The sequence below is a fragment of the Orcinus orca genome, chromosome 13 (genome assembly GCF_937001465.1).
Source record: "Orcinus orca chromosome 13, mOrcOrc1.1, whole genome shotgun sequence".
NCBI classification, from domain to species: Eukaryota; Metazoa; Chordata; class Mammalia; order Artiodactyla; family Delphinidae; genus Orcinus; species Orcinus orca.
Window position 1 is genome coordinate 8,632,041 of NC_064571.1, and position 12,305 is coordinate 8,644,345.

Here is a 12,305-nt window from a genome sequence, read left to right on the forward strand (position 1 = left end):
TAAACAGATGACTTTAGGTATGTGGACCTCCTCTCCAAGGTTATTTATACTTTGCATCAATGTTAGGTCGTGGTGATGTCTAGGAGGTTTGCTTATTCAGGAATCTGTTTTAGTGAGAAGTTCTAGTATCAAGGGGAATAGTTAGAAATGATACTCAAATATTTAGGCCAAGACATCATAGATCAGTATGTTCCAAACTCTCAGATTAAAAAGATATTTCAGTTCTTGGAAATTTCTATCCCCAAATTGACTCTTGTTTAGTTCTTTGACACTCTAGTTACAATGGGATCACGAGTTTTTATCTCTATAAATTGCCTTCCAAGTACAAGTAATTATTTATTGTTCATTGTACATGTATTAAAAATCCAAATGAGACAGTTCCGTGGCAGTCCAGTGGTTAGGACTTGGTGCTTTCACTGCGGTGCCCCAGGTTAAATCCCTGGTTGAGGAAATGAGATCCCTTAAGCCGCGTGGTGTGGCAAAAAAAAAAAAATCCAGATGAACATACTAAGGTATATTGTTATCAGTTATATCAACCAAATAAATTTCAGCAGTCTATTTGAGCAGTTTCTGTTTTTGCATACCTTTGAATAGGAAAAACACTCCTTTTTTTTCACCATTTTTTAAAACAAATGTTTATTGATTTCCTCTAATAAAAAAGTAACGCCATATTTCTAATATAAGACTCCACTTTTCTTAAAGAAACTTTATCATGACAAAACTCAAGTGTCTGACTTTGATTTGGGGAAACACATATGTTGAAGAATTGCTTCTTAGGCTGTTTTCTTTTTACTTACAGTATATCTCTGTACCGGGGTAATTGCAGACCTATACGATTTGAGCCACCAATGCTGGATTTCCATGAACAGTAAGTTTAAAATTTTCAGGCCATAGCAATATTATATATATTTTATGCATGCATTTGTCTTGCCTTTTGCCTGTGTTATCTTGTATGAGAAAGTTACATGTTTTAGTCATCAGGAAAGTAAATAATGTTGAATACAGTTTGAAAATGGGAAGTAAGTATCTGTTATGAATCTAATGTATAATATTAAAGTTTGAAGTTTGAAAAATATCCACATTTTGGAGTCTCTGGTTCAGAGGATCTTATCTTCAGAAGCAGCATTAAACTTGGTTACCTTTCTGATTAGCACTTCATTTCCAGTTTTATTATTTAACGTTTTTCCTTGTGGATGTGGAAGAATATATTAATTTGTTTGATGTATATGCTTTTAAAGTACAAACTTTTATACATCATCAAATAAATAATATTATCACCAACCCAGGAGGCCAAACAAAAGCAGATCCTACAGGAAGACAAGGTCCAACCACAGAGTACTTCCTCAAACCATAGTTCTGCTTACCTTCTGCCTCTGGGTCTCAGGTTTTGCACATCTCAGATACACTGAGGGGAAGACAAGTCTTCACCCGTATTTGGTTCCAACCCAATTTAGCAGGTAGGTAAAGAGAACATCTTAAATGATATAACTTCTAGAGTAATGCCACTCTGGTAAGTTAGCAGAAGAAAGGAAGTTTTTTTAAATTTGTTTGTCCTTTTTTTTTAAAATAATTTTTATTGGAGTAAAGTTGATTTACAATGTTGTGTTAGTTTCAGGTGTATGGCAAAGTGAATCAGTTATGCATATACATATATCTACTCTTTTTTAGACTCTTTTCCCATATAGGTCTTTACAAAATATTGAGTAGAGTTCCCTGTGCTATACAGTAGGTCCTTATTAGTTATCTGTTTTATATATAGTAGTGTGTATATGTCAATCCCAATCTTCCAATGTATCCCTCCCACTCCTTTACCCCCCCCCACCCGGTGACCATAAGTTTGTTTTCTACATCTGTGACTCTGTTTCTGTTTTATGAATAAGTTCATTTGTACCATTTTTTTAGATCCCACCTATAAGCAATATCATATGATATTTGTCTTTGTCTGACTTCACTCAGTATGACAATCTCTAGATCCATCCATGTTGCTGCAAATGGCATTATTTCATTCTTTTTTATGGCTGAGTAATATTCCATCGTATATATGTACCACATCTTCTTTATCCATACCTCTGTCAATGGATATTTAGGGTGCTTCCATGTCCTGGCTATTGTAAATAGTGCTGCAGTGAACATTGGGGTGCATGTATCTTTTCGAATTATGGTTTTCTCTGGATATATGCCCAGGAGTGGGATTGCTGGATCATATGTTAGCTCTATTTTTAGTTTTCTAAGGAACCTCCATAGTGGCTGTACCAATTTACATTCCCACCAACAGTGTAGGAGGGTTTCCTTTTCTCCACACCCTCTCCAGCATGTATTAGAAGAAAAGAATTTAAAAGGGAAGTTGGTAGGGGGAGCTGTATGCAGGTCTATTCTGATTCAATAAATGAAAACTGTAATTTTTTTAATGTTGTCAAAGTTGTAGTTAACCGTTTTCTACTAGTGAAGACATTAAATTTAAATAATTTCTGTTTAAATATTTCAGGGTATTTTTAAATTTGGAAGTGTGTTAATCTTTTGATTTGAAACCAGGTACCTGAAACTGTTCTTCTACACTAAGATGTTAATGTCAAGTTTTCATTTAGTTTTTACGTGTACCACAGTAGGCAGCCTTGCATTTTTTAACATTCTTTAATTAATTCTGTAATAATTTCTTTACAATCTCAAACCTAGAATAATCAAATATATCAGTTATACTTGTACAAAACCATGGTAGAGTAGTCAGCATAAGAAGAGCTATCTGATAACAACTCCATCTTTTCAGGTGTTTACAGAGATCATGGATTTTTGGGGTGGGGCTGCAGAGAGAAGTTTGTGTGCTTCCTTTTGTACCTACAGATGGAATCAGTATTTGCAAGTAGTCGTTATATAAATAGTAAAATTGACTTGTGGGTGTTAGGTTTAAAGACCATAATGTTCAGATAGGAAATACATCACTGTTGTTTCTGTCCTATAAAAAGGTTTAGAAACGATGTTGAGATGGCAAAAACATAGAGTTCTTAATCCAGTCACAGTACTATATCACCCGTAGTCTCCTTCTGTCAGATGCCAAGATATTTAATGAAACATGGCATGCATTTTGATCTTTAGCAAGAAGGTTCATTATTTTTAAAATAATGATGAGTTCTATCTCTCTGATGAACTCCAATCTAGGACTGTGGCATGGGCCATGTTTATGATGACACCATGAGCCTGGGGACAGAGGAGATCAGGGTACAGTAGCAAAATTTTAAGTCTAACATAGTGAGTATTCTTACTTTGAAAAGCTTAGCAGTAACCATTTTAGAGAGATTGTTTCAAAAGTTGTATCCGGGCTTCCCTGGTGGTGCAGTGGTTGAGAGTCCACCTGCCGATGCAGGGGACACAGGTTCGTGCCCCGGTCCGGGAAGATCTCACATGCCGTGGAGCGGCTGGGCCCGTGAGCCATGGCCGCTGAGCCTGCGCGTCCGGAGCCTGTGCTCCACAACGGGAGAGGCCACAACAGTGAGAGGCCCGCATACCGCAAAAAAAAAAAAAAAAAAAGTTATAGCCAACGTTTTTCACTTCATTTTTTTTTTTTTTTTTTTTTTTTTTAAATTGACCCTAGTTGCCTCCAACTTGTAAAAACTGCACCAAGACGCGGGCTAACCCACCCTACTGTCCAGAGCCTAGGATTAATGTGAACTATCTATACTTCATTTTTTTTTTAAGGGAGTTTTGAAAATTTCATGCATCCCCTGAGATAAAGAAATTTTCAGGTGTGCAAAATATCTGAATCGAAATTGGTAATTCCTGTTCCAAATTATCTGTCCCTCAACGCTTTACATAATGAATGCCCCACCCCTAAATAGGAGAAATTGAGATAAGGGCAAGCAAAATTCTGGACTGGTAGTTTTAACCTTTTTTGGATCATGGTTTTCTTTAAGAACAGATGAAAGCTATCAGAACCTCTTCCTTCCTTTCCCCAAATGCACACACACACAGTTGCACATACAAATAACATTTTGCACATAGGTTCAAGGGTTTTATAGCCATCCCCATCAAAGTCCATATCTGGATCCTTAAGCGCTAGTAAAGAATTCCTGTTCTAGGCCACAGATTATTAAATCACCACTACAAAATTTACTGGGGTTTCGCCCAGTATGCTAGCAGTACATGTTCACTGTGGTATACTTAGAAAATGCTTATCAAGAGAAAGAAGCAAAAATTTACCAGTAATCCAACCACCCAGAAACATAAACATTGAACTTCTATCCTTCAAGTCCTTTTTCTGTGTATCTGTATTTATTTATTGAGTTACAAAAATATAACAGTATTTTCTGACCATAAACTATTTTATAACCTGCTTTCTTTTTTTTTTTTTAATAAATTTATTTATTTATTTATTATTGGCTGCATTGGGTCTTCATTGCTGCCCATGGGCTTTCTCTAGTTGTGGTGAGCGGGATCTACTCTTCGTTGTGGTGCGTGGGCTTCTCATTGCGGTGGCCTCTCTTGTTGCGGAGCACAGGCTCTAGGCACGCAGGCTTCAGTAGTTGTGACATGTGGGCTCAGTAGTTGTGGCTTGCGGGCTCTAGAGCGCAAGCTCAGTAGTTGTGGGTCACGGGCTCTAGAGAACAGGCTAAGTAGTTGTGGCGCATGGGCTTAGTTGCTCCGAGACATGTGGGATCTTCCCAGACCAGGGATTGAACCCATGTCCCCTGCATTGGCAGGTAGATTCTTTTTTTTTTAACATCTTTATTGGAGTATAATTGCTTTACAATGGTGTGTTAGTTTCTGCTGTATAACAAAGTGAATCAGTTATACATGTACCTATGTTCCCATATCTCCTCCCTCTTGCATCTCCCTCCCACCCTCCCCATCCCTTCCCTCTAGGTGGTCACAAAGCACGGAGCTGATCTCCCTGTGCTATGCGGCTGCTTCCCACTAGCTATCTGTTTTACATTTGGCAGTGTATATATGTCCATGCCACTCTCTCACTTCGTCCCAGCTTACCCTTCCCCCTCCCTGTGTCCTCAAGTCCATTCTCGACGTTTGCGTCTTTATTCCTGGCAGGTAGATTCTTAACCACGCACCACCAGGGAAGTCCCTAACCTGCTTTCTAAACATATATACTGTGCATTTTTTTATTCCATAGAATTTTCTGTTACATTATTTTGTGGTATCAAAGAACAGCAAATTGTATGGATATATTTTTTAAATTCATTTATTGTTTTAAACTCTTTGGTCTTATAATCAGTGCTGAAACTAATGCTTTAAGCACAACCATTACTAGTTCCTCAGGAGAGTCCAAAAAAATGGAATTAGGAGGTGAAAGGATATGCAGAATGTAAAACATTTTTAGTTAATATTTAGGCTAGAGAGTAATTAGGTGTCATGTACAAGGAGCACCGATAGGAATCAATGAATTAATCTACGACTGGAGAGGACGATGTGCTGAAGATGTGCGAACAGACAGATGCACTCCACTACAGACGAGGGTTGGGTTATACGATGAAGAAAATTGTTTGAAGCAGACTGTGAGCTCTTGGTTACAGGTTAGACTGGACTGTTCCCCAAAGCAGCAAATTTATATGCTGCTGCAAAAGAGCGGAAACAAAAGGAAAAAAAATTTACCCTTAATTTAAACTTTTCTGTGTCCAGCCTGAGAGCACTGAACAGAGTTTGTTTTTATCTCATAAAGGCAGAAGTGGATCTATAGAAGTAGGAGTTGGGAGCAGATGTGAATACATGTATTAGGGTTCAATCAGAGGAACAGATCCAGTCAGATCCAGTGTTGTGTGTGTGTGTGTTTGTCCGTATATGTTTATGTGTGGAGTTTTTGTAAGGAATTGGCTTATCTAATTGTGGGAGCTGGTTAAGCAAGCCCCAAGTGTACAGGGGCAGGCACTCAGGAAGGGAAAATTGCGAGCAGGCTGGAGCCTCAAGGGCAGGACCTGAATATTGATGTCCACGGGCCGGCACTTGGGGAGGATCCCAAGGAAGCAGGCCAGTCTCACATCCAGCTGTTGTTGGGAGTCTCTTAGCTCAGATGACGGCCAAACTCTCTTTGAAAGCTCCAGGCATGTTATACATACTTTAAGAGGCTCCTCTCCAAAAAGAATTTTTCATAGAAGGTTTCATGCAGTCATACAGAAAAATAGAACAGATAGTGAATATATTCTTAAACTAAATTCAATAATTAAAAATTTTGCCATATTCATATTTTTGTTCATTTTTTTAATCATTTGTAGCAGACATAATGACATTTCATGCCTACATTCTGCATAAGTACAGTACCATCATTGGTATTGTAAGAAAATTAACTAATTACAGAGTGCCGTAATGCGTCTGTTTTGGTCAGTGCTGTTGTTGTTTGGTTCTAAGTGATAGAAATCTAACTGAAAGGAGTTGAGCAAAAATAAGGATATACTAGAAGGAATTCCAAGGACTGTAATATATTTGCAGAAAGTTCAGAGTTGCAGTGGGACCTGGGAACGACGTTATCCAGCACCACTAGGCCTTTCTTCCGCCCGCCCCCATCTCTTATCTCTGCCCCACTTGCTGTTGGCTTCTTCTCTCCCACTGCCCATATCTTTTCCCTACAATGATGAGAGCAAATCTGCTGACTGTTCTTGAGACCCGCATTCTCTAGCCTCCCTTCCTCGGGGAATAATAGCTTCTTTTACTTTAGCTGGAAAAATCTCAGAGTAGTACAGTCATCACCCTGGCTTAGGTGAGGTGGCTACCTCATCACTCAGATAAGGACGGTGTTTGGTAGTGGACGTGTTTTCCAGGGGGTGTCTCTGTAATTATCAGGGTTTCACCCAGAGAAAGAATAGTCGTGCAGTGGGCAGGAACTCCAGTTGAAGCCCGTTACAACCTCCCTGGCCCATTGAACCTCCAATGACCTTCAGTCCTCTGTAAAACACGCCTTCCCCAGCCTGCCTAGCAGAGGTAGAAACTGCCTTCCCCCTGCTTCCATGGTGTGGCGTTCACTCCACAGAGCTGGGATGGATCCACACCCAAAATTTGCTTTAGGCGTCAAGACTGATTCACACACCAAGAAGGGTGAAAAGATTTATTATCCTCACATAACGAAGCTTTCTGGGGAGAGCAGAGAGGGCTCCCAAGGTCTGAAAAATGGCTTGAGAGAGCAGAGAAAGGAAACTGGCTTGGCTCTTACGCTTAGGGGGTGAGGCTGGGCAGGCTTGCATGGTCTGAACTTCTTAGTAGATCGGAGAGAGAGTGTGCAGGCTTCCCTGTGGGCTTGCCCAGATGTGGGGCATAAGGTGAAGGGACATTGTGGGGCTTGAAAACTGTCAGCAATGAGACATCAAAACTGGAATTGGGTTCTTCATCACACCTGACATCCTCTGCTAACTTCTGTCAGTGCTGGTTATTGCTCTAATTGGTTCTTCTGACGTCTGCTTCCCTACTAGACCCGACTATCAAGATAAATACGCACTATTTATCTTTACATATCTGGCACGTACTTCACACTTAACACATGCCGTACATTGTCTTTAAGTCCAGCAAGATTACCTGCTGATTTCTTCTGCTACAGTAAAATTCGTTTTGCATTTTCAAGTGTTTTTGCAGCACTTCATTAAACATTTGCTATACCTTTTCTTCTTGATCCAGCAATGTACTGATTTAATTAATGCCCATGCTGTAAATGTTTCATTAGCTTCATATGTCTAGCAGTAATTTTAGGACTTGAGAAGTAGCCTTAACAGAACACTTCATAATATTCTCTTCCAGAAATTGTAAGTGATCAGAAATCATTGTTCACTGTACCTTGACTTATGCACTGAAGTTTTGCCTTATGTTTTCTGTGAACTACTTCTACTGCTTGTGGTCATTTTTGCTAAACCAGAAGCCATTCTTAATTTTAAAACACCCTTTGCAGTAACTGGAAGAACTTTTGAGTTGGATGAAATTTATCACTCCAGGTTGCCTTCAATTGCCAACCAGGGTCTCCAAGACGGTTTCCTGTCCTTTAGCAAGGATGCAGCTCTAGTTCCGTGGCTGCTTTCTAAACCGCCGTGGCCTCACTCCTCTCACTACCCTGGCCGTCCCTACCGCCCTCTAGAATGTCTTTGACGTTTGATCAAATTAACTTTCTTGAAAAATAGGCTTTCTTTGTTTACATCCATTTTGTTTAAATTTATTCTTTGATTCTACTTTTTTGCCCCTTCCCTCTCCCTCCCTCTCCCTCTGCCCTTCTCTTCTTTCCCCCCTTCCCCCCTCTCTCTCTCTAGCAGTCAGCCTGGAGCAATCTTGGGCCTGACCATCACCTTCCCCCCACCCCCTGCTTTACTTACCCCCTGCAGTTATTTATGCCAGTGCTGTTAAATATTTTTCTGTTTCCATAACAACTCCTTTTTTCAAACATTTATTGCAGATTTAAAAGATTCTTTGGGTGGGATCTTGTTTTACTGAGTTCTTTGGTTTATATAATTGTTAAGTGAAGAAAATCTTGATTTCAAATCTAAAAGTTTAAAACAGAGACTTAATGGCTTTTAAAAGGGTGGAAATTGAATAAACTTGCTAAAAATGGAGGTGTTTATTGTCAAGTTCAGTTGATGAGAGGCATTTCTCCCTAATCACTTTATGGTATTCCGAGAAAATCAAGTAGGCCCTCTTTTCTAAAGAGATGTTTGGTGCTTTTTAGCTTTCCAGTTTATAACTGTTCAACCAACACTCCAGCTCAGCCCTCAGTCTAAAATGTGTTTGAGACGATGGTCGGATTTTGTGGTAATCGAGTGGTCAAAGTAGTGCATATTGATTTGGCCCAAATTCCTGCCAAAAGTTGTGTTTAATAGACTGCTGTGTCACTGTCATTCACCAAGTTTGCCTGAGGGCAGCTACTCAGCCATTTCTTCGGCTGTTTCGTGGCACTGCATTGTCATCTTTCTGTGGCTAGAAAAATTGCCATTGACCACAAAATTGCAGCTTACTTTCCAAGCTAGTCTCTAATTCATGAGTGCTTCTTCCTAATTCTTTTGAGCCTCAGACTCTTGTAAAATATGGACAGTTAGTCAGAAGCTCTGCTCTTGAGAGAACAGCTGTATATCTCAGCTTGGTTTATCTATAAATAATTCACACTAACCCCCTTGGCCCTCCTCCTGTCTTTGGAGCAGCTGATAATGGAAACAAGCTGGACCAGCACACTAGCAGGCATTTGAAAATCTTTGTCTTATTTTTAAATCTTACCTGTCTAGCCAAGCAGTCACACATGATGCTTATGACAGGCAGGATTCTAAGATGCCCCCGATTCCTGGCCCCTAAGGTGCTCATTCACCTTCTCCCAATTGTATTCAATCAAACACTCATCTAGATGTTGCTGTAGAATTTTCAAAGAATTTTGAAAATGTAATTAAGGTCCCAAATCAGTTGACCTTTAAGATAGGGAGGTAATTGGGCACCTGACCTAACCACACATGAGCCCTCTACATCTGGCTGTGGCAGTCAGAGACAGAAATGTCGGAGATTTGAAGCATGAGAGGTATTTGATGCAAGGGAGTTTCTTTGTGTTGGTTTTGGAAAGGGCAGGGGCCGTATGGCAAGAGGCTGAGAGCAACCTAAACGTTGCCAGCAACCTGCATGAGCTTAGAAGGGGACTTTGAGCCGTGATGTGTGAGACCCTGAGCAGATACACCAGTCATGCTGTGCCTGGACTCCTACCGTACGGAACTGAGAGATGATAAATGGGCATTGCTTTAACCCTCTCGGTTTGTGGTACTTTGTTAGGCAGCATAGAAAACTGATGCACTGCTTATTTACTCACAAGTAAATTTGTATTAGTACTTGAGCATAGTTTTCCATGGTTCAGTGTGACTTCTCTCCTCAGTCTTCCACTTTGTCAAGGGAACTGAGGAGAGGGAGAGGCAGGGGAAGCTGTTTGTATGAGGTCTGTAAGTTGGTCCATCCAAGGAGACCTCCCTCTGCTTCCGTGGTCTGGACCACCTGGAACTGCAGGAAGCCTGCTCTGTGTGTGCATGAGTGGCTGGAATATAGCCTGCTGACGCCTCCCCTCAGTTCTTGTTACTCCAGACTTCTCTCGGCAACGTAAGTAGATGACCCTTCTCCAAGGGTTCATTTCCAGAGGGTGTGGCTTAGGGCCTTTCCTCTTTGATCCCTAGAAGAAAGGGTAAGGCCAGCCTCACCGGCATTGCAAACCAAGCTTTCTGATCCACCCCTGCTTCCAGGCTCCTAGAACCTCCAGGCTTGTTTCCTTACCCCAGAGCCCTCTCCTGTAGCAGGCCATCTTCAGTCCTGTCTTCTTCAAGGATCCCCCAGAGTACTTGTCTGTGTTATACCCTATCTTCTTTATCTAAACTGAGATTGATTGCACTGAGGTCAATGGAGGAAAAACATTAAGAACAAATTCATAGGGAGGAGAAACACTGGTTGCCAGGTAGCCTGTGGGACACTTGAATTGTAAAAGAGCCTGTTTGCTGAAAAAAGCACATAATCGGTGAACTTACAGGGTGGAAGGAGCACATTTTTATCTCTGTGTACTGTTATTCTACTATATGTGTATAAAGCTTGAGGAAGAAGAGTTTTATCTTCCATATTGTCTTTGTAAAGCTTCTTCCTGCAGCATCGTGGCCATAGTTTGAAGTCCCAGCTGGATCTGTACCTACTTCCCTAATTATTTTATGGTCCCGTGACCCTACCTGAGATCGCTGAGCCTGTTGGTTAAGAGGTCTAGCTCCTGAGAAAGTCTCTGCCTGAGCAAGAGGAAGTCCACGCATTGGGGGCTCCCGAGGGCACTCAGCTTCCTGCCTCCTAACCCTAAATGCGTTGTTGCAGACCTGCCTCTGGATGCCCCTCTGTCCCTTCCTCAGGGCCCAAGCCTTGGTTCACCTTTGGATTTTTTCCTCATGGCTGAACTGTAAGCCACAGAAAGATTTTGAGCCTCGTGATGGCTGGGCTGTAAACCACGGAGCAGTTTTGGACCAGGTTTTTGCTTCCCTGCAAAGCAGGAAGCTCGCCTGTGGGATCCTGCCTCCCAAGGGCAGTCTGTGGGTACAGCCTCTTAGTGACTGCTAATGCCACAGAATCACCTGCTCTCTGCTGAGAGACTTGAAGGGGGTTCATCTTCTCTACAGCCTTCCCGCTTCTGGCAAGAGCTGGTGGCATCTGCAGTGATGAGCTCTCAGAAGGGGAGTATGTCTTGGTTTAAGCCTTAGAGGCACCAGAAGACACTGAACCTCAGCAACAACAAAACTTCATGTCAGCATTATAAAGAAATTCTCAGATGGTGTGTAAAATAAAAAGCAGCACAGCCCATTTTCAAAACCTTAAAAATGTGTTAAGTGCTTACAAAAGACAGTGAAGAGTTCTTATTTATATAGTCTGTGGACCTTACGCATATGAACGTGACTTTTTTGGGTAGTATGGAAAGAAGGTATTGTTATCCCATTCTAGAAAAGACAATGTTTAAAACAACTCGAGTCAACTGTAGATGAAGCTGCAGAAGAAATGAATAAAGTGGTGCTGAGTTACATTTGATGTTGATTTAGGTGATACAGAATATGAGAATCAAGTGAAATAATGTGACTGTGTTAGAAGTCAGGCTGAGCGCATGTAATTCTGCCCAACTTTAGACTTTGAGGGTTTTACCCCCAAAAGAAGAAGTCCTAATAAGGAAGTTAGACAAACCTCTAAGGAAACAGACTAAAACTTCTGCTTGGACAGTAAAATGAGCTCTGAGTTTATTTATCATAATGTTTAATTATAACACTTCCACCCTAAGTTCTCTTATATTCTATTTAGATAAAATTTGTTAAAGTACTTTTCAAATTGAATTATTGAGGGATCATATCACAACATATGGGGCTTCCTGTCTGACTAAACAGGATTCAGCATTGATGGCTATATAAGCACCTGTAAAGGTAAGGTAGCATTGTTAACAGTGGTGACTCAGATGTAGGTCCTCGGCAAATACCTTTAGATTCATTGACCTCAAGTAAACAACTCACATAGCAAAGCCACCTTGACTGACGTGGTCACTCTAAAGCAAAAGGAAGAATAAAAGACTGAATGCTTTACTTCACTTTTATATGATGATGCTTAACAATTATAGGGCAGTGTTACTTTCCAGAGTATTTTCATTACTTTACCACATTATTTTCACCTTTTTTCATTTTTATGAAATATAATATACAGACAGAAATGAATAAGACATATGTATAGTTTTGTATCTGCCACCCAGTTAGAAATTATTCTTATGTAATTTTAATGTATGTAATTATATTTTAACATATAAATAATATTGTGATATAGCTCATTCTGGTTTTTTTCCAACTTTGAGATATAACTGATAAATAACATTG

The 12,305-nt window shown here is 40.4% G+C and overlaps 1 protein-coding gene across 6 annotated transcripts in view; it reads left to right on the forward strand.

The window, feature by feature from the left end:
• TMEM131 (transmembrane protein 131) overlaps positions 1–12,305 on the forward strand; it is a 193,912-nt gene that overhangs the window by 73,388 nt on the left and 108,219 nt on the right. For all 6 annotated transcript variants that reach the window (XM_033401857.2, XM_004277772.4, XM_033401856.2 and 3 more), the window contains exon 4: positions 800–868. In XM_033401857.2, the coding sequence (XP_033257748.1) occupies positions 800–868 (69 nt within the window). The remainder of the gene's footprint in view (positions 1–799; positions 869–12,305) is intronic.